This window comes from Festucalex cinctus, chromosome 1 (assembly GCF_051991245.1).
Source record: "Festucalex cinctus isolate MCC-2025b chromosome 1, RoL_Fcin_1.0, whole genome shotgun sequence".
Taxonomy (NCBI): Eukaryota; Metazoa; Chordata; class Actinopteri; order Syngnathiformes; family Syngnathidae; genus Festucalex; species Festucalex cinctus.
Genome location: NC_135411.1, coordinates 21,874,400 through 21,901,598, shown reverse-complemented (window position 1 = coordinate 21,901,598; position 27,199 = coordinate 21,874,400). Strand labels below are relative to the sequence as shown.

Below are 27,199 nucleotides of genomic sequence, written 5' to 3'. Positions count from 1 at the left end.
GCACAAGATAAATCGTTGAAACAGAGGTTTGATTACAAGCCAAAACATTTACTCATTAACTTCTACTGACGGTCGCAGCTGGTGCTGCCACCATGGACCACTCTATTTCCTGTCCGCATCTGCTTTTGCTTCACAACTCATGAGTGCATTTTAATAGGCAAATCCACCCCCATTAATTTTAATGTGTCTTAATGGAATTCTAATCTGCTACCATTTTCTGGGATTATCATCAAACGCCAAATAAGAAGCATTAATTTTGAAGTACCCAATACCCAAGATGCAGGTAATCACTGTTCAGAACCTTCTGAAGCCATTTTCCTTACTCACATGGAAATATTTGTATGTTGGTATAAAAAGGTGACAAACTACTACAGTAAGTGCATGATTCAGCACTCGAAATTGATCCATTTATCAGGCATGAAGGCCGTCTGGAGATGGGAAGGTGAGGCGGGGCCTGATGCCACTTCCGAAACAGGAACTTCTTTCTTCACAGACTGACCCAGATAAAACACAGTACATAGTTAATTAGACAGCAGCACACAGAAAGAGACTTGATGATTGGAATGTGAAGTGGCCACTGCTAAAGTATTTAGTCCCTTATTAGACTGCATGTAAAAGCTGGCAGTTTCCCACCTTTCCCCCCCCATTGGCGCTGTTCTGTACAGAGGGTTGGTTTATGACTGAGTTCTATTATTACTGTGTAACCCAAATTAACTTAAACAAATTAACCGAATAAATTGTACATTGAATATATTAATAAATTATTTATTAAAAGAGAATACGCATTGAATGTAACAGTATAAAAGATGTGTGTCAGGTCGCGGGGGCAGCAGCTTCTGCAAGGAGTGCCAGACTTCCCTCTCCTCAGCCATTTCATCCAGCTCCACCGAAGGGATCCCAAGGCGTTCCCAAGCCATGGGGACTCAACTGGCCCGTTTCAATGTGGAGGAGCAGAGGCTCTAGTCTGAGTCCCGCCCGGATGGCCGAGCTCCTCACCCTATCTCAGAGGAAGAGCCCGGACACCCTGTGGAGGAAACATTTCGGTCACTTGTATCCGGGATCGTGTTCTTTCAATCACGACCCACAGCTCGTGACCATAGGTTAGGGTAAGAACAAAATTTGACCGGTAAATCAAGAGCTTCGCCTTTTGGCTCAACTCTTCCTTCACCACAACGGACCGATACAGAGTCCGCATCACTGCAGACGCTGCACCGATCCGCCTGCCGATCTTCCGCTCCATCCTGCCCTCACTCGTGAACAAGACCCCAAGATACTTGAACTCTTCCACTTGGGGCAGAATCTCATGCCCGACCCAGAGACGGCACTCCACCCTTTTCCAACTGAGGACAATGGTCTCAGAATTGGAGGTACTGAATTTCATCCCAGCCGCTTCACACTCAGCTGAAAACCATTTCAATGAGGATTGGAGATCGAACAGCCCATATCAGGGGGCCCGTTACCCCCCACAGAACTTCCCGAGGAACACGGTCGAACACCTGCGCACAAAACACATGTAGATTCGTTGGGCGAACTTCCATGCACCCTCGAGGAACCTGCCGAGGGTTTAGAGCTGGTCCACTGTTCCACAACTGGGACAAAAACCACACTGCTCCGCCTGAATCTGAGATTCGACTTCTAGATGGACGCTCCTCTCCAGCACCCCTGAAAGTTGGGGAGTGTGATCCCTCTGTAGTTGAAACTGACACTTCGGTCCCCCTTCATAAAAAGGGGGACCACCACCCCAACTGCCCCATACATACCTTCAGATTGACGGCATCCCTTACCGCCAGTGTCCACCAGTGGGTTTGAGGATTGCCGCCATGACAGCACCAGACCTCTTTACGGCTACAGCTCCGATCGGCCACCTCAGCAATGGAGGCATGGAATATGGTCCACTCAGTCTCAACGTCTGGGTCTGCCAAGTCAGTCAGGCATTGGATGAGTAGTTTTATATTATTTAAATCATTGACTTCTCCTTGTACTTGTAATACGGTTAAGAAAGTTCTTTTTTTTTTATTGTGACAACAAAAATTTATTAACTCAAAGTTAAAAGAACTTGTAAGTCAACCAACATCACGGATTGTCTTCCACTGTGGAGGATCTTCTGTATTGCCATAAGTTACCAACAATGGAGATTGCAATTAAGATGATGTACAACTTCATTTGGAGAAAGCTTGTTTAGTTGTCCATGTACTTTTGCAAACAACCGCCAAAAGAGAGCTGGCCAACCGCCGGGAGACCTTGGCTGAACCTTTTGGGAGGAAAAGCTGAGCTCTGAGGACGAAGTTTGCTTTTTAAAATGCAGAACTGGCATGGCACCATGTCCCATCTTGGCTCAGAGCAGACAGGGCCGCTTATTTTCCTAAGTGACGGTCTTTTTATTCAGTGTCGGCGTGTCTGCGTGTGCTGCAGCGTCTCTGAATTATTGTGGCGCTGACGTGACAGCAATCTGGAAGGAGCCAGTGTTGCTTTGAATGCCTTCATACTCCAGTCAAATCATGGACCATTCAGTACAATACATAGGCGGCACTGAAAACACAGTGAATCTGCGTAGTACAATACTCCTGTAGCACACACTACTTTGTTAGGTCATGTGTGAAAAGTGAAGGTTGGTAATTGCCAGTTTTTCAGTTACAGTTCTGATACAGAGTCCCTTGGAGTGCAGAGAGGTGTGGCAATATTCTGTCTTTGCTGGGCTCTGTTCAAAAGGAATCTAAATGGCAGGTCTCTGATATTGAGTGACTTTGTCTAAGTGACCAAATCTGTCTTAGCTGATCAAATGTGGCATGAAAATAAAAAGGAACCTCTAAAAGTTGTATAAATCAGAATTTTTGAGAAAAACATTGACAAAAAATAAATACATTGATAATTGAGACACTGGAGACCTCAGCTCAGCGAGCATCAGAGGTTGGGGTGGGCGCAGCAGGAAGCAGGACAGCAGACGTGACAGCTTGGAATGTGTCCCTGACTCCCACTTGCTCCTGTGGGGTTCAAAGTTCATCCATGCTATGTTCACTGATGTTGTTTTTGTTGTTTGCATGCAACTGGATACCCATTAATGATACTGTGGAGCCCTTAGGTTATGGAGTTACTAAATTTTGTATGACTGCGATTGTCACTCTGAAAGATATAGTTGAAGTTGAGCTGCTTTGTCACATCAGGGGGCCTTTCTTTAATAAATGCAACAGTGCCCTCTACAGCCCAGACTTCAAAAATCCTAGCAGAGCATCCAAAATTCTGCTGCCCGCCTGCCCTTCCTCCTTCTGTATTACATTACTCCAAGTTGAGAATGTGAAAAATGCGAAGCAATTTACTTCACTCTCCTCCTCCAAGCTGGCGGTTACTTCTGCCCTTTTCATAATGCCTGTAAAAGCTGACAATTTACTCCTTTACTCCCATAACAGAAGTGGGCATGTGAGGGGATACCAGAAAGGCAAGACACAAAAACCACTTGGAATTTTGACGATGTGTTACTGTGTGAAAAGTGCACACAGTTATGACAATATCCACGCTTTGTGCAATTCTGTGTAAAGGTGTATAACTGTCACGGTTCTGTATTGTATGAAAAGTGCAGACAGTCATGGCAATCTCATGTCTTTGCTGCATGTGTAAAAAGCAAAGCCAGTTAAAGAACCTATGAAATGAATTCTGAGATTTAGGTCTAAATCCATAATACTTGTTTGAAGATAACTGCAATATCACTGGGTTCTGATGCTGTGTCACTGTGTGAAAGTACATACGGGTTCTGTGTAAAAACACAAAGGCCGGTAATACATTTGTGTCTTCTGTTAACTGAGGCCGTATTTTTTTAAGAGGCTTCTGTTAACTGCCAACATCCTGAACTTTACACACAGGAAGCAGAGGACAAGTTCCTCATTATCAGATTTATATTGTCAAACGATTAAATTCACCTTTTCAGTGGAACAAGGGTCATCAAATCCATCCATCCATTTTCTTGACCGCTTATTCCTCATAAGGGTCGCGGGGGTGCTGGAGCCTATCTCAGCTGGCTCTGGGCAGTAAGGGGGGTACACCCTGGACTGGTTGCCAGCCAATCGCAGAGGGACATCAAATCTAATAATATTATTCAAGAAAAAAAAATAACTTTAAATGCAATAATACATCAAGGCGTGTATAAAGCTCATGTGCAGCAGTTTACTATGAAAATCTACTACTGGTCAGGTCTCTTGGGGGGGGGGTCAGCTAACCCATTAGCCCAGGAATGCACTGCCCGTCATTCCAGACTGGATCTGATTTCACACACAGAAGCTGCTGCATAGTCCAAAACAAAAACAATGACCTCCTGAGAGACAAGACATATGCAAACATAAGGCAAGAATGATTAATAGCTCAAACTTCAACTCAAATATCAGGCATACAATGTAAAATATTATCCATCCATCCATTTTCTTGACCGCTTATTCCTCACAAGGGTCGCGGGGGTGCTGGAGTCTATCTCAGCTGGCTATGGGCAGTAGGCAGGGTACACCTTGGACCGGTTGCCAGCCAATCGCAGGGCACACAGAGACGAACAACCATCCACACTCACAAGCACAGCTAGGGACAATTCGGAGCGCCCAATTAACCTGCCATGCATGTTTTTGGAATGTGGGAGGAGACCGGAGTACCCGGAGAAGACCCACGCGGGCACGGGGAGAACATGCAAACTCCACCCAGGAAGGCCGGAGCCTGGACTCAAATCCGAGTCCTCAGAACTGGGAGGCGGACGTGCTAATCAGTCAGTCACCGTGCTGCCCTCGTAAAATATTATTATTATTATTATTATCAATTCTAAATAACATCATTCAAGTTGACTCGGTACACATGCATGGGAGAGAGAATTTTAGGGAGAGGTTTTTAAGCTGAAACCCGTATTATCATCTTTATTTATTTATTTATTTATTTATTTATTTATTTTAGCTAAGGCACGTATTTTTTACATTAGGAAAATCTCACAGGACACCACCAAACAAAATTATCAGAAAAATTCTATGCATTATATTAAATAATTTTGAGATTGTATCAATTTACTCACAAATGTAGATAGTGTGAAATCTATGCCTGTTTAGTTGAAGACTAAGCCAAGTCCTTTGAACTTAATTTGAACATTGAGAAAATTACATGACTTTACATCAAATTATGGATTTTGGACTCATTAAGTAAAAGTGTATGATTTACCACTACACACCTGTTGAACAACTGTGCGTTGTTTGTTTTGCAATAAAATAGCAGAAAGCCATATCATTTCATGTACAAGTGATGAATAAAGTAACAAAATTGAGGCTGCGATGCGAGCCGTTCATTGAGTTTGGCCAAAAGATAAATAAATGATCTTGTAGTAACACTTACCTGCCTTGGGAGGGCGCCTGAGCCCTCAAGCGCACCTGAAACGACATGTACATTAGAATACACGTCATGTCTGTATTCTCAAGCTAAACTACAAAAAAAAAAAAAAAAGATCCTGCTTTAAGTATTTTTTTTCCTTTTATATCATTTTCACTTAAAAGGTACAAATATAAGTTCAACTGACGTAAAACTGAATTGTTACCTCGAGACGTGTGGGTGTGGGGGTGAAAATAGGAAGTAACTTTTCAACTTTCCTCTGACGACAAGCAGCAGGAGAGAAGACGTCACGCAAATCCTGAAAACGACTCAACATACTTCTCATTTCTCTGAAAAGGGAGCGTTATAGTCGCCGAAGTGCTCCCAAGTAGCTTCTTCGTCATTTAAAAGTGGACTTGAGTGATTTATTCGCCTACCTTCACCGGAATACGCAGGTGAAGCAACTATCTTCGTTATCCTCCCTGTCGCCGTGTCATTGGACTTTTTTTTTTAAACATACTTTACAACGAAAAAACTCATCGACAGAAGTGTATTCTCAAGATGAAATGAGTCTTTCTTTCTTAAAAGGTAAGCTCTATTTTATCATCGCAGAGTGTTACCTTAACTAGTGTCGCAGAGTTGATCAGTAGGGTGTGTTTGCTCTGAATGGAATTGTTGAGATTGGAAAATAGTCATTTCGAAAGTTAGCATTTAATACTAATTAATACTAGAAAAAAAAAATTTAATACACGAAACATTAAAAAGAACTCGAGTCACAAATAGGCTTACTGAAAGTTGTAATAGACACATAGTCCTCGTAATTTGTTTGACAATTAACTAGCATACCTTGAAAACATTAACAGCCTGTGTGTGTGTGTGTGTTTTTTTTTTTTTTTTCGGCAAAAAAAAAAAATCTACATAATAAAAAAATAAATCGTGATTCATTTGGTATATGTTTTACTGATTCAGGCCATTAAAAATGTTAATCATAATTAAAATATAAATTATCCAGTAAATCACTTTCAATGTTTACACAACACAATTTATATTATCACTTAGCCCTTGCAGGTAAAACATAAATCGTATGAATAAAATTGTCTACCAGTCAACCATGTTAACATTTCAGACAGTAAGTAGCCTATTAAAAGTTCAAAGTTGTTCATCGTTGATACCCTATTTAGCATCTTCGAGAGAAGGCGTTATTTTCAGTTTCTCTCATCTGGTGAAACAGCAAGCAACAAAGAAACAAATGAAAAGAAGTGAACTTCAGAAAGATACAACTTGGAAGGTAAAGAACAAGTTAGCTAGATTTGAAAAGATTAAAAAATGGTGGTAGCAGGCATCTAATATATTTTTCTGTAATTTTGTGCTTTTCTCTTTTGTTTTTGTCTTACTGTTTTTTCTGATATTTTTATATTGAAGTCTGTTTTTCATTTTCATATATATAATTTGTGTACCGTATTTTTCTACTTTTCTGCAAAAAAGAATATTTGTCTTTTCCATCCAATGCTTTTGTATTTTTTTCTAATATTTGTTTGTTTTAATATTCATTTAGCATATATATTCCATCCATCCATTTTCTACTGCTAATCCGGCTTTAGCAGTGAAGCCCAGACTTCAATCTCCCCAGCCACTTCATCTAGCTCCTCCAACGGGATCCCAAGGCGTTTCCAGGCCAGCTGGGAGACATAGTCTCACCAGCGTGTCCTAGATCAACCCCGGGGCCTCCTGCCGGTGGGGCATGCCCGGAATACCTTTCCAGGGAGGCATCAATAATACTTGTGTGTATATATATAATATAATATAATATATATTTAAAAAAAAAAAAACGAAATGTTTTTCCAAATACTTTCCCCCCCCCCCCCCCCCCTACAATTAATACAAAAAAAAATCCTAATTTTGTGTTTTTAGATTGAGCATTGGTTTGGAGCTCAATTTACCAGTGTTTGACTTGTATCACTCCCATCATGGTAGTAATAAGTGATAACACTACAATCTTTTGCTCACTCTTACATATTTTCATTGGACTACAAGTGATGGCACAATTGTCTAAGTTGTTTTTGATAAAACACCGCCCATTGACGGCTGGGATAATCTCCAGCATGCCCGCAACCCTCGTGAGGATAAGTGGTTTGGAAAATGGATGGATGGGCAATAAATTCAACAAACACAAAGAGCCCAGTTGCCTCAATTCAGCCTTGATGTTTACCGTGCCCGTCACCTTGATGATTGAGAATCTGGAAGAAGTGAAGAAAAAACATGTTTTTTTTGCAAGCACTTTTTTTTTTTTTTTTTTTAAATTGTTGTGACTGTAAGTTAAAAATAACGTGCATTTTTTTTTTAGGGTAAAAGTGAGTAGTTTAAGTAGTTTGTTAGAAATATTCTCATGTTGTATTCCGTCTGTCTTCATCCTTGTGTCAGGATGAGTATTTCCAATGGAGAGATCCGTGTTGTGCAGATTTACCAGAAGCTCTCCCAGGATGCGGCCGCCCACTGCTCGCTGCAGGTGGGTGCGGGAGACACGGCCGCAGCGGTGGTCTCCAATGCCGTGGTTACTCTGGGGCTGGACGCCAGCCGCCAGTACAGCCTGCTGGAGGTCACGACGAGCAGCGACGAGAAGCGGCTGCTGTGTGTCAATGACGTCCCCATGGAGAGGGTCCTGTTGTGGCCCCCGGAGGTCCAGAAGTGGCACTCGCAGAGCCTCGGGTACTACTTCACCCTGGAGGAGGCAGAGAAGAACCCCGCTGAGGTGTACGACGACCTTTGCAGCCTCCCCGCCGTGACCGAGGATGCCATCGTGGAGGCTTTACGCTGTCGTTTCCTCAAGCAAAAAATTTACACGTATGCCAGCAACATCCTGGTCGCGCTCAATCCCAACAAGTTCCTGCCGGCGTACTACAACCCAAAGTATGTCAAGCTGTACGAGAACCAGCCTCTCAGCAAGCTCAGCCCGCACATCTTTGCCATGGCTGACCTGGCCTACAGAGCCATGCTCAACTACAAGGTGGACCAGTGCATGGTGATGTCTGGCGAGAGTGGCTCTGGTAAGACTGAGAGCAGCAGCTATCTTGTCCACTGCCTGACGGCTCTCAGCCAACAAACGTACTGCAGCGGCATGGAGCGTGCAATCCTCGGGGCCAGCCCTGTGCTGCAGGTAGGACACGTGATGCTGTTTTTGTTTTTCTCTTATTTTATTTTATTTTTTATTTTTTAAATTATATTAAGAACAAGAAAGCTGCAGTCTGTGGGTTGAGATGGAACGCTATGTAAAGTTCATGTCATGATTAGAATGAACAAAATGACATTTCTTCTTCTACTTTCTTGGAGCAAGCTACAGAAGGTAGTCACTACCGGTAATGCGCCAAAAGTATTTGCAAACAGCCAAAAGAACGAAAGAAAGTAGAAGAAGCAGCAGTAGTAGTAGTAAGTACTTGTGTGTTTAGAATGTGGCCTTCGCCACAAGGATTTAGTATTTACTATTTACTATACAAAAAGGTGCAAATAACTGACAAGAATTCTACTTTTTGAACACAATGGCCCATAGAATTATTTTGAGGTCAGACATTTTAAACTAAAAAGAAAAAAGAAAAAAAACGAGCCATACAAGCTTTTGAGGACCGTGCTTGGAGACTCCTGATCTAGACTGTGGAATGGATCCATCTTTTTTTCAGACCTTTCTGGGGGCATTATTCATACCTACAACTAAATATGACAGCTAGTCCAGGATTCCACTGTTCTATCAGTGCAAATCAGATATTGTTTAATATAGGACCATGTAAAAGACAATGCAAGAATATTTGAAATTCCTTTGTTTTGTATCCTAGATTAATGAGCAACCAGTCACAAGTACTGATTTTTACACATTTGTTAAGACCCTCTTTCTCAGATCCTCTTTTTGTTTTATTTTTAGGACACATTCATCATCACTTCTGCTCCAAAGAGGAAAGCAAATAGTACAGACATTGCGTACAGGAAACACTTTAGATTTCTATTTTCTGCATGACTGTCACTAAAAAGTGCTGAATGATTACAAAGCTTGGAAATGCCAATGTGATGTTTTGTCATAAGAGAAACTCCCTTCAAATTTCTTAAAGGTTAAATTGTAGAAATCTGTGGGGGGTTTTGCCTTGGGATATGAAGCAGAAATAAAGAACTATTTCCCTAGTAGGACTTCGCCAAAGTACTGCGTCCTGTTATGGTAGACACATCCAATAAATTCTGTGTTTGGGCCAGGGCAAAAAATCTCACCTTTTTCACATCAAATCATGGTCAGCACAATGTGACACCATGAGCCGCTCACATTACGTATATGGTCTGTGAGAAGAAGAAAAAAAACGAGATTTGCGATTTAAAGTTGCCATAATCTACGATTACCTGATTCCGAATGGGGTTCACTTGGGCCAATTCCCTCCTTAAGTGTTTGTAGAAGATGGAACTGAGTGACTTTTGGGGCCTCATGTTCAGTATATTCAATTTCACCATGATTCATGAGATGAACACATTTTCTGTCTGATTATCAACTAAGTTTAACATGTAGCCTAGCTGCTGCTCTTTTTTTTCTTTCAGTCAGTCAATGTCACATTGCAGCCTCTCACAGGTCTTCTCACTAAGTGGCTTCTCTCTTTGTGCCATGGTCACCTTATTTTGTAAAGAGTAGTCATCAGTAGTAAGTACAATCAGTAGTCGCAACAGCTTTCAGTTTCAGTTGCCAAACCAGTGCAACATGGTTTGAGTTCACATGGATATGAAACTAGGCTGATTGATAACATGTGGACAGGAGATCATGTGACCTTCATAGATCTACAGGTAGGAGGCAAGTAGTGGTAACAGTTTCACTTCACAACATGAAATTTGGTAGGCAAATGTATCATCAGCGTCTGCATCATGATGAAATAGCCCCCCCACCCCCCATTTTTTTTTTTTTTTTTTTTTTTTTTTTTTTTTTTTTTAAAAGGTCATATTGATGACAATGTGTTTGGTAGCGTGCATGCCTTGGAATGTTTTCATATTCCGCCCCAAAGTCAGTTTCATTGAGAAACATGAAATTTAATAGGCATGTTTATCATGAGTAGACACATGAATGAAATACACAGCAAGTCTGCTATTTTGGTTCAAAGCGGCCATTTTTAGGGTCATCCACTTCCAGGGGTTCTTCAAGAACAAAATCATAGTGATTTTATCTAATTGTGACCTAATTTGAGCTTCATATACTAGATACATGGGCAATGCTAAATTTCATATAAGGAATTTGAGTTTTTGTCATTTTATGCAAACGGCGTATGGCAGTTTGATGGCACCTATAAAACTCTAAAGTTGTAAAAATCTGGTCACAAATGGGGTTTTATGTGTGTGATAAAGGTCTAACCCTAAAGAGAATCATGGGCCTGGTCATCATTGTTTTCAGCTTTGTTTTGTTCAAACTCGGTCCTCGGGGGCCGGAGTCTTGCAGGTTTGGGACGTTTCCCTGCACCTGTTCAAAGCAACAGGATCATTATCAGTGGGGGTGTGAATTGCCTAGTACTTGACAATTCCATTCGTATCACGATTCATAGGTCACGATTCGATTCGATACGATTAATCCCGATACGAATTTACAAGTCGATTGTTGTGAATTTTACTCCAAATTTAGAAAATACTAATCAGTAAACTTGTACACTGTAAGATTTAAATGAAAATGTAACTTAAGCCTTATAACTGTGAGCCACTGTATTTAATAGACAGTTTCATGTTTGAACAGCATTGAAATAAAATATTAAGGCTTCATGTTCTATTAATATAACATTCTTCCATGCTTACGGTGTGAATCCGATCCCTAAGTAAGACGTTTTGTTGAATAGTTTTCCATCAAAAATGGATGTTTAAAATCAATTCAGCCACCTATTGCATCGATTTCTAGAATTGCGTGCTGTAATATCGCGATATATTGCCGAATCGATTTTTTTTTTTTTTTAACACCCCTAATTATCAGGCTTATTATTCAGCGCTTCCTGATGAGCTTCAAGTGTGTTGGAGAACAGAAATATCCAAAACCTGCAGGACTCCGGCCCTCGAGGACCGAGTTTTGGACACTGCATTAGGTGGTGCGAAGGCTTTCTAGGAATTATTGTCTCTGTTATTATTCAGTTCTTTCAAATAAATCACCAGGCCTTGGACTTTGACGATCAGCTAAGTTTGATGAACCTTTCACCAGGAAACCTTTTTTTTTTTTTTTTTGTGGGCTGGATCAAATCCCGTTATGCGGATTTTAGTTTGGCTTCCTGATTTAATATGCATTGGGAGACAGTGGTTGTAGTGGTGTGACTTTTAGCCAAACCATTCAGAATTTGATCACAATTAGGACCGAAACGCAAGCGTAATGGAATGCGGTCAATTGAATTCACGTGCATGAGTGTGAAGGGATGTTGTTTACGATTTACTGGAATTGTTTTGGTGCATTTTTTTTCCCCCTCCCAATGTGAGGATTCCCCTTTGTCCCAATGACTCACGTTAGTTGTACATTTTGTTGTGTTGGGTGTGCTGTGCTTCACGGTGGGAATATGCAGGGCGTTGTCTTGGAGAGGTAACACCAGAGAGGGAAGGTGAAACGTGTAAGAACAGGCTCGGCCAGGTTTGCAGCTGAATACGCACGTCACATCGTGCACTCAGGCACACACACACACTTGTCACCCTCATAAAATAATGACCACCTAATACCTCCATACCAAAAAAAAAAAAACAAGTTGCCTTAAACGTGTCAAAAATGTATTTTTTACCTTAAACAACTTATCAGGATGCTGGCCACCTCTGCTAAAATCGACAACATCCTCCTTAGTAAAACAAATCATTCAATTACAATGAAATTATTGATAAACAATATTTGGTTCTGATTTTTGTGTTTTTTGAAAGAAAATTGAAAAAGTAACAGCCATTATTTTAGGAATGTAACATGCTACTTGAGTTCAGTGCGAAGGTTATTTTAAAAACCACTTGTGAATTTAGAATCTTTGATTTGACAAACGGTGCTTAAAAAAATAAAACAATTTTAAAAAAGGACTACATAAGCAGACAATGAGTGCACATTACCTGTAACAAATTTGAATGTATTTGCTATTGAAAAGTTCTTTAAAGGCACGGTCTTCCATTTTCACTCAGGAAAATGCACTATATAAATACGGGATTTATATCCATGAACATCTTCTCAATGTACACCTCTGGGCTTCTCTTATGTGTGGTTGTGATTTTTTTCCTAAACCCCAACTCCCCCATACGCCTGTATTTTGCCATTTTGTGTTTGTTTTGTCAACAGCGGGACGTTTCTGTGGACAGACAGTTGTTTAACCCTCCAGCCAATCGCAGAGCGGAGGGTGGCGGGGGGCGTGTCGCAGACGGGGCCGGGTAAATTTGTCGGCTGCTTTGACATCACTCCCGCGGCAACTTGACAGCACGCACGTTTTTTTTTTTTTTTTTTTTTTTTTTTTTTTCACTCACTCACGTGAGTGAGTGTGGGGGAGGAAAAAAAAAAAAAAAGAATGCACCGGAGCACAGACTAACATGTATGAGCCAACAACGCTGATTGGCCAGCGCCATTATTAAGACTTGCGCGCAATTGTGGTTGGCTAATACAGCTATCACGCAAACGCCAAAGGGGAAAAAAAGAAAAACTATCTAAAACCGCACTGTTTTGGGATTAGGTTATTGCACTTGATCAAACCTCGATGTCTGTTAGATTTAGATTAATCGTGCAACCCTAAAAATCACCACCACACAATAACAGAAGCCCAGAGGTGTAGACTGAGAAGGAGTTCATTGGTATAAATCCTGTATTTATATAGTGCATTTACCTGAGTGAAAACGGAAGACCGCGCCTTTAAGTAATTAAGTCTACAATAAGTAATTTTGGTAATATTTATTTATTTGCAGGTTGCCAAGTCCTATCCGTTCAACCTTTTACTCAGTTATGGGCCTGCAGAAAGTAGTTTGCAGAAAAGGCACAATGATAACTGGAGTTGATATTGGGGGAATTTGTAGTAATTTATGTTATTCCTTTATAATCCTTCCGCTCAATATTAACTTGTAAAAATAGCAGTTTACTGGATTGTTTTACGTCAATCGCCTGAAAGTGTTTTTCATTCAAATATTTATAGTAATAATGATTTTGCTAATGACTGACTTTACAGTGAGGCTCAGTGGTAAAACGATTGTCTCCCAACGCAGTGGTTGTGATGAGTTCTATCCTCTGCCCTGGTGACCATGTTGAAGTGTCCCTGAGCAAGACACTGAACTATAATTTGCTCGCAGTGGGACCTGGCAGCGCCCTGCATGGCGGCAGCTGATCACTGGTATGTGAATGGGTGAATATGAGGTGCATTGTAAAGCGCTTTGAGCACCATATGGTAGTGAGTTCAGTCCATTTACTACTACATTAGCATGGGTTTGTGACTGTATGGTACGTTCATCTTACAAATTCTGAGGTTACCATGCATGCACCAGAGGTTCATCATAAACCAAAACATTGTAATGTGTTCATTAATAGAGGTGGTTAATTGCTCTTTCGTGGAGGTTTGTGCACTAGTTGGATAAGTCAGGAACAATGTCAATATGTAAACGTGAACCACATTAATACAAGAAATGTTATTAAACAATTTTGTACCATAATTGTATTTATTAAATGGCTGGTGTCTCTAAGCACTCTAGTTGTCAACAAAGCTGTTGCCATGGTGACAGTACTCCCCCATGTAGCAGTTTCATCATTATTCCCACATATCCACAAAAAGATGATAGCATCCAAGCGGAACATTCCAGAGATGCTGTTCCGTGTACAGTACCTTCCAGCGCGTATCTTGAGCGCACTGTTCAGGTGTAGCGGAGTTCCGTATGCGTTGGCCTGTTAAGACACGACCCTCAGCAACGTTGCCACTGGAATGAGGAACAACCTGTGCCTTCTTTCAACGACTCAGGTCTCAGATATAGTTTTATCTTCCCTGTGGGGGAATGGCCTGTGTGTGTCTTTCTTTGTGGGTGGGAAGGAAATGTTGGCCATGCCTATCAGGAGAGTAAAACAGTTGATCCTCCAACATGGAACACAATCGCTTCCATGACGTTGGTTGACGTCCAAGTTATTTTAAAGCCATATTTTTCCCCCATAGGTAAAATGTAAGGTGAAATAATCCACTGTCACCATCATCATTAAATCTTCTTTACTGGACAGGTCAAGTGGTATCTGACGTTGTGAAGCTTATTGAGTCTTGTGTTTATGGCCAGTCATTAAAGAGAGAGTTCGGATTTTTTTTACATGAAGCTCTATTTCATCCTCACCTCCAGTGTGTGCGATCAGCACTGACTTACCCCTGACAGCGTTCTGACACACATTGTTTTTAGAAGAAAAACGCTTTATTTCGGTGACCCCAGCCAACTTGCTGGACTATTTTCCTCTCGTCCAACACTCGTGTCACAGAACGCTGTCAGGGGTAAGTCAGTGATGATCGCACACACTGGAGGTGAGGATGAAATAGAGATTCATGTCAAAAAATCTGAACTATCAGTTTAAACTTAACTACAATGCACCTACAGGCCCATCACACAACAGCACCATTTTTTGCAATAGTCATCCACCTATCTCATACAGTAGCTCAATTTAGTAACAATCTAATATAATGTGCAGCAAAGTTTGTTTTTGAAGGATCCCTAGAATTGGATAACATGATCCTAAAAATTGTTGTTCAGTCTGTGATACCAGATTTCCTTTGTCTTTTTGTGTCATAGCCTAATAAACATGTCTAGCAAATTTCATGTTTCTAAGTGAAATTGGTTTCAGGGACTGAATTTAAAAACACGTCTAGGCCTGGTTTGAAAAGGTTTATTTTTGACCAAAACAACTTTAAAATGTTCACTTCAAACAAATTGGGCTGCTCTTGAGACTTTTTTTAATTTTTTATTTTGTGGTTCTACTCATGATAGACAAATTTCATGTGCACAAGTGACAGTGTCTTCCGGGGTTGCTTCGAAATGGAAATTTTTACCAGAATGACTCAAAAATGTCTGCTTCATACCCTAACTGCAGTCTTCCTACGTCTCCAACAGGCTTTTGGCAACGCAAAGACAGTAGCAAACAACAATTCCAGTCGCTTCGGGAAGTTCATCCAGCTCAACTACCTGGAGAGCGGCGTCATCCGAGGGTAAGAGTTTAAAACTAGGCAGTAATCGTCCAACAATGTGTTAATGCTCTTTTTTGTCTTTTAGGGCAGTTATCAAGACGTACCTACTTCAAAAGTCCCGGCTGGTTCACAGAGATCAGAGGGAGAGGTAAACGTGAAATACACCTTTTCAAGAGCCATCGTCATAAAATCCTTTTATCAACACAAATGCATTTATGACTGTTGGGTTTACATGCAGAAACTACCACGTCTTCTATTACCTGCTGGCGGGAGCGTCCAAAGAGGAGCGGGAGGAGTTTAGTTTGTTAGCCCCTCAGGATTACCTCTACCTCAAGCAGGTACCTTTGCTCTTTGTCAGGCAAGGTACGGTCTGAGCATTGAATATTGTACTAACTTTGTCCATCAGAAGTCATTGTTATACTGAATAATCACTTTTATAGTATAATTCAAATGCATATGCGGCTACATCAGGTAAAATGATATAAAGGTAGGAGGCGTAGGAGTTTTTGCATAACTCACAGGCATCAAGTGACTGCAAGAAACTGACCTGATTTCTATTCATGTGTCTTTTGAAATGCTTTCGAAGAGTTTTCTTATCTAGAAGTATCAGACAACCTTGGAGAGGGAACATAATGTTTTGAGCAGACAGCTAAGGAGTCTTTTTACTGAAGCTGTATTCCAAATCGAGATATTAAAACCCTCCTGTTATATTGTGGGTCAGAAAGTCCACTTTAAAGTTTAACACTAGAAAATATATTTAAAATTTATTAATTGGAAATGTAGGATAATCTTACTACTGCAAAGTGAACTTGTTTTCCATAATTTAATTATTCTAAGGAACTGTTAATGTTCCCTTGGTAAGTGCTGCTGTTTTGGTTAGCACCAGAGTTGAAATGGATTCAGCGGTTTCATGTCTGTGTGGAAACCATAGCATTTGCATTGAAGAAGCAGTAGTTTAAAAAATAATTTAAAATAAGCCTTTCCCAGCTATATGGTTTGACATGCAGCAGATCATATTCACCAAAGTCTCCCAGGAGACCATAGAAACAAGCATAACAGGAAATTAAAGGGATCGTTCGGCTTTTTTAACGTGAATCTCAATTTCATCCTCACCTCCCGTGTGTGCGATCAGTACTGACTTACCCCTGACAGCGTTCTGCGATACGTGTTCTGGTCCGGCGTTGGACGAGAGGAAAATAGTCCAGCAAGCTGGCTGGGGTCTCGGAAATAAAGCGTTTTTCTTCTAAAAACTATTTGTTTTCAAAAGCGTGATACATTTCCATCACAATACTCTTTCCTGAATAAAGTCAGCCGCCATTACCGCCAGCCACTACTTTTCTGTTCGTTCGTATCACTGCGCGGCGCCCTGTAGAGCGCTAACCGACGCACTGCAGCCAGCTAGCTGATACTTCCGCCTGAAGTTGTTTGCCTTTTCGGCTGAAGTATCAGCTAGCTGGCTGCAGTGCGTCGGTTAGCGCTCTACAGGGCGAAAGCGCTTTATTTCCGAGACCCCAGCCAGCTTACTGGACTATTTTCCTCTCGTCCAACGCCGAACCAGAACGCGTGTCACAGAACGCTTTCAGGGGTAAGTCAGTGCTGATCGCACACAAGGGAGGTGAGGATCAAATTGAGATTCATGTTAAAAAATCCGAACGATCCCTTTAAAGTGTCAAGTTGATTTCAATGTGAATTTCAATGTTTGTTTTCTATCCCTTTATTTAATAGTATGGCATTGTTTCAAATTGACAGTGTAGAAAATGCACAAACCAAGTTAAAAAAGCCAGATCTCTAAATGATTACCCTAATCAATAATGGATTCGTTATCAATTAATTTGATCAATTAATTGTTGCACCTCTTATTACACGTGGTCTTCAGAGTGACACCTCCGCTGCTGTCACACTTAGACCTAACAGGAGCCTCCTCGTGATGATAAACATAAAATTGCTTATTCACCTGGAACAAAGCATGCAAAAGAATCTTCGCTAATGACCAACATGCTGCGTCACCAATTCTAACGATATGAGTGCTCTTTGTTCACACACTTCTAAGCACATTTGATCTCTGTTGTAAACCAAATCAGCAGAACCCACCAAAGTACAGAAACATGAATTTATGGACAGAGATTTCTGGGCAAAACTGTATACGATTGACCTTATGTGAAGACGGAATCTTTAACAATGATTGACACACCAGTAGACTCTGACGTGCATTCAATCCACAATGTTGTGTGTGTGTCCATGTTTGAATAGATCTGTTCTACTTTTTTCCTCAGGAAGACCTCCCCTTAGACGATGAGGAGAAACTAGTGCAGGAGTACAAGAGGCTCCATCAAGCCATGGAGATGGTTGGCTTCCTGCCCTCCACTAAGAAACAGTATGTCCACATTTAAAGGTTACCATATTTTTGCAAGTTCAGTAAACTTTCGACATTTACAGCTTGAGAGGAGCCTTGTCGCTTATTGTGGAAAAACCCCAAGTTAGTGACGCCACTCCTGAAATTGTTTTAAAGGACCTCAGTAATAACGCAAACATTGGCACTTATTTTATTGCTCTGGACTTAAAACTGATGTCAACAGTAAAAAATTACATGCAAAATGACTCGGTAGTGATTTTAGGCTTGTTTTCTGACCGTATTCAGATTGCTGATGAAAACGGGGCGTTTCCAGATTAGTTATTTAACTGATTTCTCCAAAACAAATTAAAACAATTGAAAATGCAGGCTAGTTTATTTTTCCTAATCAAAATATACTTTGAATTTTTGAGTGGTGCCAAATGTACGACCCGTGGGCCGGATCAGGCCTGCCAAGGGGTTTTATCCAGCCCGCGAGATGATCTTGTAAGTAAAAAAATTAGTAATATCGGACCAATTAATTAGACGGCCAAAATCAAAACATATACATTTGTAATTTCACAAGCATTTCCATTAATTTCAATTGGAAATGGTGCTTTCGGATGTTTGAATAATGAGCATGTCATAGAACAAAATAAACTTGTATCGCAAGGTACCCGTATACTTAAAAATAAATGGGTTACAGATTATTTGAATTTGAAAAAATGCACCACATGTGCGTGTATGTGCATATGCGGTGAAGACGCTCCTTAACTTCCACTAACCCAGGCTATACTTACCTCCTCCTCTTAGACAGATGCTAGTCTCTCGGTTGAGACCATGTCAACACACATTCTTGATATTGCTGTATAACAAACACAGATGCACACTTGCTTGAGACACTGGCTGCCAATTTACTTGAGTTGCGTAGCGTTATTGACCTTTTTTTTTTCTCTCTAAAAGTTACCCACTGAGGCCATATAAACGTGATTGCTAACCAAAACAGCAGCAACTACCAAGGGACATACAGTCTCTCAAATGAATTCAAGTGTGTAAATGAGTTCCCTGTGTGTTGAGGATGATTTTACGTTTTCCGGCATGTGGCCACTGGCCAATGTCGTATTAAGACCAAAAAAAGACCAACAATTAGAGGTGCAGCCAAGGAAGTTACGCATTAGAGATTGGCAATTAAAGGGTCTTAGCGCTAGAACGACGGCAAGAAGCGAGGGAGTGACTAATTTCACCCCATCCAGTTTCTGCTGTCAAAAATGATGCCGACGACAAGTCCGAGCTCGCCAAGCCCCAATCGAAGAAAAATGTGGCGTGCTTGCAAGCGAGTGCCTGGCAGCGTCAGTTTCGAGGCTGAATAATGATGCAAATTGACTGGCATCTACACAATGGCAGCGGTGTTTGTAAATTTGACGTACATTCTTGAAAACAATGTGTTTGTGTGCAGCATATTTTCCATACTCTCAGCTATCTTGCTTTTGGGCAACGTGACCTTCACTCTGTCAGAGGACAATGAAGTTTTGGAGGTGGGGCCGGCTGACATTTTGTCCACCTTGTCAGACCTACTCAAGGTATGTTGAAATCGGAGCAATTCGAAGTAGAATGCTGTGTTGGGTATGAATTACGGTGCACCCAAAACCTCTGTCAATCACAGCTGATTTTATTCTTTTCAGGTCAAAAAGGAACTGCTAGTGAAGACTTTAACCGAGAGGAGAGCCTTACAAGGCAATGACACAGTGTTTTCACATTACACACTACAGGAGGTACACAATGACTCGTTGATCATCTGCATTGTGCATTATAATTTTTAACTGAAGTTAAATTTTTATTTTGCTTCAAGGCCCTGGCAGCACGGGACTCCATGGCAAAGTTTTTGTATGCCTCTCTGTTTGACTGGATCGTCCTTCACATCAACCATGCTATGCACAATAAGCGGGACTTGGAGGAATCCATTTCTGTAAGTCGGCTTTTTTTTTTTTTTATTATTATTTTGTGTGTTACATATTCGAATTCTACGTTGCGTTACATTTAATTTTATTATGGTATACTTTGTCTATTATGGCATGCTAGTCATTGGCGGGTCATGTTGATTGTGTAATGGTATGTTGAAGTAGTGTATCTTATTCGACATTATGATAAATGGTAGGGCTATTTTAATGGTATCGATATAAAAATTATCTCAATATATTTTAAAAGTTTTAGACAATGGCTCTAAATAATTAGTCTATTAGTAGTTGTTGATATTTTGATAAATTTTGACACCTCTGTTATGTTACTGTAAATTATGTTATCTTAATTTATGGTGTGCTACAATATCTAAGCTACAATATCTAATCTACAGTATGTTCTGTGTGTTACAGTACAAGTTATGTTTCTTAATGTTGCCTTGTGTTTGATTTTCAGTGTTTGTCCATCGGGGTTCTGGATCTGTTTGGCCTGGAAAACTTGCACACAAACAGTTTTGAGCAGCTGTGCATCAACTACAGCAACGAGAAGCTTCAATGTTACATTAACCGGCAAATCTTCACGCTTCAGCAAGTAGGTAAAAATAGTGATATGAATTTGAAATGTATCGTTCTTTGCGCCACTTGGATAAAGTGCTCTGTTCTTGCTACGTGAATACTGATTGGAACAAAAAATTTCCAGGAAGATTACGAGGCCGAGGGCATCAGCTGTCAAACCTTTGAGTACAGTGACAACAGCAAATGTATTCATCTTATCAGTCAAGGTCTCTTCCACATGTTGGATGAGGAGAGCAAGTGAGTCCATACTTAATCAGATTTCATTTGTCTAGGGGAATATGTGATAGAATCCAGCAAAACTGATTAAATGTCTGTTTTTGTGTTTTTGTTAGCCTCCCTCAAGCGACAGATGAAGTGCTGTTGGACAAGTTAACGCTGCAGCTCAAGGACGACTCGCTCTTTGCAGCCTCCATTGATCGCGAGTCATCATTTGTTATTCAGCACTTTGCTGGCAGTGTTACATATTGCATCAAGGTGAGCCTATTTTTCCCACGGATTACAGTGTTTAAAGCTTTACTTTCTTTTTGAAAAGGCAGCTCATGATAAAAGAATAATATATGCTGGCCAAGTAAATGATTCATGCATGTGGTTCCACTATATTATTATTGTTATGTATGTTGTATATGAATTTGAACACACACTCCAATTTTTATGTGAAAACAATGCAGTCCAATTATCTCATTCACTCGCAGCCATTTTTGCTGAAGCAGCCCCCTTCGCTCCTGGCCTTTTTACTGGATATGGACTGATTTTACAAGGCCCACAGAATATTGTGTTCTATTGCTATAAAAAATATGGAACCTACCAAAAGAACAATTGGAGTCTCTTCTTTCATCAGGAAAAAAAAAGTGTATTTGTATCTGTTTCCATTTTGCAGCAAATGGCATTAGAATATAGCTAAGTTTCATCATAATTCACAAACTTGTTGAAAACACTGGGGAAAAGAGCTTGTTGCAACATGGCCCTTTTTGTTTTGGTTTTTTTGGAATAACTACCATTGCTTTAAGCGACCTCTTCAGGTCAGAGGTTGCATCAGAGCATTCTGTATGCTCTAGCACACACAGGTCTCAGACTCCAGCCCTCGAGGGCCGTAGTCCTGCATGTTTTAGAGGTTTCGCTCCTCAAACACAGCTGAATCATATAATGAGGATCATTATTAGGTTCCTGCAGCTTGCTGATGAATCAAGTGTGTTTGAGGAGAGAAACCTCTAAAACATGCAAGACTGCGGCCCTTCGAGGACTGGAGTTTGAGACCTGTGCTCTAGCATGGAAAATAAATAAATAAAAGAATGTATAAATACATTTTTAAGACCATGGCAGTATTTAAAATGAGTTAATATGCTAGCTTTTTAACTGGGAAACCTTACTCCATTCATTTTCCACTCGTCTGTTAGTGAATAGTACAGCATTATTTATGACACCCTGAAAATTCAACTCTGTGATCGACCTGGGTGCTTTTTGAGTTAATTTCATCACAGCCTAATTTGATGGTTAATGATATCACTTGTCCTTCTGTAACTTCAAAAGAAAACAGCATCATTTCACTCATGCAATTTAATTATTTATTGTGTTCTTGCAGGGCTTCTTAGAGAAAAACACGGAGCATGTGAAGCCTGAAGTCGTATCTCTTCTCCGTGGCAGCGAACGGGCATTCCTGCATCACCTGGTGGCGTCCAGTCCCGTGGCGTTATTCCGTTGGGGTGTGCTCCGAGCCATCTTCCGCATCTTGGCCGTATTCAAGAGCTTGGGACTCAAGCACGCGGAGAAGAGTGGGTAGCTTTAGCCGATTGCTTGGAAGCGTGGCCCGCATGTTTTATTTAGGTTTTGTGTTTTTCAGTGGCCGCCCGACGTGCCTCTCGAAAATCCCTCAAGGACATGAAACAGAGTAGCGGCTACATGGACAGACTTTCCAGGTATATCAATGTCCCCATTACATTTGTTTCCCCACATTTTTTGTGGTGTTGAACTGTACTATTCTTTTTGTGGTCTCTTGTGTAGAAGAGATGTAGTTGTAGCTTTTTCACACACTAAACAAGTATGTTTCACTCTTAAGTATATGGTATAAGCTTTGTTTGTTGACGTCCGTAGCAACAGCTATACGCTGGACTTCTCCTTTGATCGCTCTGACGAACATCCTCTTGATGTGTTTGAGGACATCTTTACCAACTTTGAAAAGAGGAAGTGAGTGAAAAACATGTAACTGCAATTACCTCGATTCAATGATGCTGCTAAACCCCATTGAACTCTGTTGCTAACCGAAACAGCAGCACTTATGTTCCGTAAGTTAACACCGCTATATGGGGAAATGCGCTTTTCACATTATGTTTTCTGCAGGAAAACAAGAGCCGGTCGACAGAAGCAACTTATTCCAAAGGTGAAGTGATCATCTAATTCTCCTGATTGCGTTCGTGTGTAGTGGAATGTTCTTTAATGCCCCCCACCCCTTCCATCAGAATCTCATGAATTTGCGCTCACTCCTGCACGTTGTGGCGCACAATCGCACGCGTAAATCCCCCTGTCGGCCTGCAACTGCGACCGTTTGCACTCAGTTTCAGGTTTGTCTGCTCATTTTTTCGCTACTTCCTATGCATTAAATCAAATCTAAAGATGTATTGACACTCCTTGTTGTACTCACAGGCATCACTCACGAAGCTGATGGACATTGTCAGAAAAGCCCAACCTCTCTTCATTTTCTGCTTGCGTTCCAACATTGAAAAGGTGTGCACCAATTGCAATGTTAGATATATTATGTAATGTTGCTCTCCACATGAAAGTAATTCAGGCCAGAACACCAGGCAGTGCGAGGGAATCTTTTATCTTGGGGATTTCCACATGCTGAAGAACTATACAGTGGTCCCTCGCTACTTAGTGGTCCACTATTGGGGATTTGTATTTCGGTCCAAAATTCATACTTTATGGGGTTTATCTTTGGTTGTACCTCACTATTTTGCTTTTTTTTTCTGACATTATTTTCGATGCATAGCTACTCACAGCTTTAATTTAGTTTATGTTTGCTTTTACAGAAAGAATTTCACTTTGACGAAGAACTTGTGCATCAGCAAATCCGCTACACTGGGCTCCTGCATATGGTTGAAGTGCTCAAGTCTGGCTATAATGCTAAATATACTTTTAAGGTGTTCTATTATTATTTGTATTATATCTGTTTTTCAGCACATTAGAGAACTAATGACTGTTTTTCAATGACAGGAATTTGTTGAAAAATTCCGGATGTTGCTTCCTAAAGAGGCGACCGATTCCCCCGAACACATCACTAAGCTATTCACCAGCATGGGCTTGGCTCAAACCACCTACCAAATAGGAAAAACCAAGGTAGGTTAAGGTATAATTAAGAAGAAAAATACCATTTGCACTCACTATTTTGCGCTACTATTGTAATGTAGGTGTTCCTTAAAGAAAAGGAGAGGCAGCTGCTCCAGGACACCCTTAACAAGGAAGTGATGCGTCGCATCGTTGTCCTGCAGCGCTGGTTCCGAGGATGTCTGATGAGGATGCACTTCCTGCAGAAGAGAGATGCCTCGCTCATTATACAGGTAGCATTCACCCGGTACACTCTAAAAAGAGAATTGCTGAAACAACTTGAGTCTAAAAAGAGAATTCTTGACCAACTTAATTGAATTGCTTCAAGTGGTAACACACGATTGAATTAAGTTAATCCCAAATTAATGTATTAAGTTTAATGACCTCAAGTGATTAAACTTAATAACCTCATAATTCATTAAATGTAATATATTAACTTTGATTAGCTTAATTCAATCATGTTACCGCTTGAATCAATTTCAATTAAGTTGGTCAAACATTCTCGTTTTAGTGTACACGGTATTACTTACCTCAACTGAAGGCACCATAAGGAGGGATGTTAGGACAATCCCGATCTATAAGGGACTGACTGTACCTTAACTTACTTCCCTGTTCAGCATCATGATCAGTTATTCAAAATCTACCTTGTAATGACGCAAGAGAAGACTTAAGGTGACCAAGCATATTGTTTCATTGTATCATTCCAGAGGAATTGGCGCGAATTTCACGAGAACCGAAGTAAAGCCGCCTCTGTCATCCAGACTGCGTGGCGGACTTCACTCAAGAGGTCGGAGAAAGAGCACAAAACAAGCAGTCAAGAGAATTCATCAGAGGGTCGACCTACCCGAACCAGGTAGGCTTTATTTTTTTTCTGCGTTATCCATACAAAAACGGAAATGAATAGGCATAGATTACCAGAACTTGATCCACTGTACAGCTCGTTAAGAAAAGGACTACGTCGGCAACACAACGTGGAGGTGAGCCCTAACAGAAGCGAGCAGGCTGGCACTGTCAACGGTCAGTCCGCTGCGACCAGGGACAGGCGAGGTGGTCGCGGTTCTCCGCCACCCCTCAACCGGCCGCTGTCACTGCCTTTGGACCCCAGAGTGAGTAGCGACGACACGGCCGAAAATGCCGACTCACTGAAGAGCAGCTCCCTCCAGCGCTACAAAGACACTGGTGACTTTAAGGAGAAGGCCGAGAGGTGGCGGGAGAGAATCAGCGACGAATCGAGTCCCGAGGCGAACAGGCGGCAAGACAAACGCAAAGATGACTTCCGGTAAGTGTAGACGAGACGAGTACATATTCACCTCCCTGAAGTCACCATAAGGATGGATGTTTAGACTGGTATAGCTTCACCTCACCTATATACACTATAAGGACTGATGACCCATGGGATATTTTAAGAATATTTGTTTTACTTAAATCTACTGTACAGATGGAATGTTTGGTATGGGTGGATTGATGCACTTCACCTGAAGTCTCATGTTTTCATTCCAATCATGTAATTGCCTGCCACAGGCACAAGGGGAAGTCCATGTCCGCTGATGAACTGTCCAAGATCAGCTCATCTGGCTCCGATAGCTCACCGTCTGCTAGCGAGGTAATGTGACAAACGTTTTAGAAACATTGCTTTGCATTTTAGTTTGTACTTGACACCCAAATGGAGGCTCCTTTTGTATAAAACCACGTAAGCTCTCGAGGATGCGTGCTTCATAAATCTCCCTGGCCCCCTGTCAGGTCAGGGTGCGTTTGCGCAAAAATCCCAGGCGCAAGCGGCGCTTAGCCTACGCCCGCAGTGGCTTGATGGTTAACTTTGCCGGCTCCAAGGAGAACGAGTACTGGAGCTTTCCGCTCCCCCCCTTCAGCCCCCGCGCGCCCACCCTGAAGACTTCGGCCAGTAGCGTGGACGTCCGTGCTCTCAAATCTCAGGTCAAGGTACAGAGCAGAGGAGGCTGCTGCGCATTGCACGTCTTGCATGTGCATGTTCCCCAAAAAGAGATGGATGACTGCAATGTTGTGGGGCTTGTCAATGAGAATGCGTTGTTGCTTTTAGAAAGAAAAGGGAACACTTCTTTCTATTTCTATAGCTTGTTTCTCATTCATTGACACAGACCTCACAATTCTGACTTGCGCATTTAAGTTCTTGAATTGGGGACAGTACATCATTTAGCAAGTAACCAATACACGAACCTGCAAAGTCCGTGTAGGAGGACCTATGCCGAGACTCCATTCTTTCTGAGGCAGACATGCAAACCGCTAAGACTGTGCTACCCTACACGTCATATATATACATATATGTATATACGGTATATATTTTTTTTTATTATGTATTTGTTATGGGGTTTTTCAAACTTGTTTTTGTTGTTTTTTTCTTTCAAATCATGTCATCCGATTGTGTCAGTTCTCAAACAATTCTAATGGGTAATATATTATACTTGAAAAAAAAAAAAAAAAAAAAAAAACAAAACATCCAGTTAAGTTGATTATGGTTTGGAGCAAGACATGTATCAAAATTTGATTATTTTCCATTTTTTGATAGTTTAAATTATTGACTTTATTTTTTGTTTTATATTGGAAAAGTTCATTTGAGCCTTTCAAATCATTTGAATGGGCCCAAATACTTGCTCATCATTAAAAAAAAAAAAAATCTAGGTGGATTATTATTATTATTAGTAGTAGTATTAATATTATTATTATTAGTAGTAGTAGTAGTAGTAGTAGTAGTAGTAGTATTTTCAACAAAAACAGTCAAGAACTGTACCCAGATTGTGGCTTAGCATAAAAACAATGGAAAAGTGTATGAAAGTTGTCAGACGATTTTTTTTTTTCCTCACTTGTTTTCACTTATGTTCATTATACACACACTTGAGTGAGTATAATTCAGGTTGATAGCGTATATAAACAACTAGAGCCAGGAAGTTGACCGCAGTAAAAAAATAATTATATAGAAGACTTTTTTTGTTTTTTTTGTTTTGTTTTTGTTTGTTTGTTTGTTTGTGTGCACATGAGGCCAACAAAGGGCTGGTGGCCATAACACATGGTGCATGCAGTTTTGCATGAAATGTGTTTAATGCTAAATGGTGAAGGTGCCAAGCAAATGGTGTGGTGGTGGGAGAACTGCAGGAGATGGGCTGGGGTTACTAAAGATGAGAGGGAAGAAAGTCGTTTTTTAATGTTTTTATTTAGTTAGTTATTTTTTGACACCTTTGACACACTTGCCTACATCGTAGATGCCCACGGAGCCGGACGGCTCCAGGTACAGCCTTCCTGCCAGGAGCTCCAATGATGATTCAGGACTACAGCGGTCCAACCAATCACAACTCACCACACCCGAGAAGTACAATCCCGCTCTCTGCATGATGCAAACAGTTGTATCATTTTAAACACGTTACTGAATGAACATTGTTTTTGTTACAGAATTTGGTTTCTTAGTAGATTCCTGCGCAAGTGGGCGCCAAAGTCACCCGCCAACAATGACACTCGCCTGCAAGATAAATCTGGTGAGTGTGTATGTACCTTAAAATTTAGAAGGGCTGCCTCAAGCAAGACGATCAGATACATTA

The 27,199-nt window shown here is 40.9% G+C and overlaps 1 protein-coding gene and 1 long non-coding RNA gene across 6 annotated transcripts in view; one reads left to right on the top strand and one right to left on the bottom strand.

Annotated features, from left to right (window-relative positions):
- Nucleotides 1-1,774: 1,774 nt before the first annotated feature.
- LOC144020089 (uncharacterized) lies at nucleotides 1,775-5,806 on the bottom strand. Its single transcript, XR_013283803.1, has 4 exons — nucleotides 5,549-5,806; nucleotides 5,350-5,384; nucleotides 3,912-4,303; nucleotides 1,775-1,915 (listed from the first exon to the last, which is right to left on the bottom strand). It is a non-coding gene; the product is annotated as an uncharacterized LOC144020089 (long non-coding RNA).
- Nucleotides 5,560-27,199, top strand: part of LOC144020037 (myosin IXb) — a 32,389-nt gene continuing 10,749 nt past the window's right edge. The window contains exons 1-28 of one of the 5 annotated variants that reach the window (XM_077523096.1): nucleotides 5,561-5,910; nucleotides 7,744-8,476; nucleotides 15,382-15,476; nucleotides 15,541-15,603; nucleotides 15,694-15,793; nucleotides 17,729-17,829; nucleotides 19,241-19,364; nucleotides 19,467-19,556; nucleotides 19,634-19,750; nucleotides 20,197-20,331; nucleotides 20,440-20,552; nucleotides 20,648-20,789; nucleotides 21,895-22,084; nucleotides 22,153-22,228; nucleotides 22,404-22,496; nucleotides 22,650-22,689; nucleotides 22,769-22,870; nucleotides 22,953-23,033; nucleotides 23,339-23,449; nucleotides 23,523-23,645; nucleotides 23,717-23,866; nucleotides 24,341-24,486; nucleotides 24,571-24,739; nucleotides 24,824-24,912; nucleotides 25,155-25,236; nucleotides 25,374-25,571; nucleotides 26,867-26,973; nucleotides 27,054-27,136. In XM_077523096.1, the coding sequence (XP_077379222.1) occupies nucleotides 7,745-8,476; nucleotides 15,382-15,476; nucleotides 15,541-15,603; nucleotides 15,694-15,793; nucleotides 17,729-17,829; nucleotides 19,241-19,364; nucleotides 19,467-19,556; nucleotides 19,634-19,750; nucleotides 20,197-20,331; nucleotides 20,440-20,552; nucleotides 20,648-20,789; nucleotides 21,895-22,084; nucleotides 22,153-22,228; nucleotides 22,404-22,496; nucleotides 22,650-22,689; nucleotides 22,769-22,870; nucleotides 22,953-23,033; nucleotides 23,339-23,449; nucleotides 23,523-23,645; nucleotides 23,717-23,866; nucleotides 24,341-24,486; nucleotides 24,571-24,739; nucleotides 24,824-24,912; nucleotides 25,155-25,236; nucleotides 25,374-25,571; nucleotides 26,867-26,973; nucleotides 27,054-27,136 (3,652 nt within the window). In that variant the 5' untranslated portion in view covers nucleotides 5,561-5,910; nucleotide 7,744. Of the gene's footprint in view, nucleotides 5,911-7,743; nucleotides 8,477-15,381; nucleotides 15,477-15,540; nucleotides 15,604-15,693; nucleotides 15,794-17,728; nucleotides 17,830-19,240; nucleotides 19,365-19,466; nucleotides 19,557-19,633; nucleotides 19,751-20,196; nucleotides 20,332-20,439; nucleotides 20,553-20,647; nucleotides 20,790-21,894; nucleotides 22,085-22,152; nucleotides 22,229-22,403; nucleotides 22,497-22,649; nucleotides 22,690-22,768; nucleotides 22,871-22,952; nucleotides 23,034-23,338; nucleotides 23,450-23,522; nucleotides 23,646-23,716; nucleotides 23,867-24,340; nucleotides 24,487-24,570; nucleotides 24,913-25,154; nucleotides 25,237-25,373; nucleotides 25,572-26,866; nucleotides 26,974-27,053; nucleotides 27,137-27,199 lie in introns of all 5 variants that reach the window. The other 4 variants (XM_077523104.1, XM_077523093.1, XM_077523094.1 and 1 more) reach the window with 4 other exon arrangements.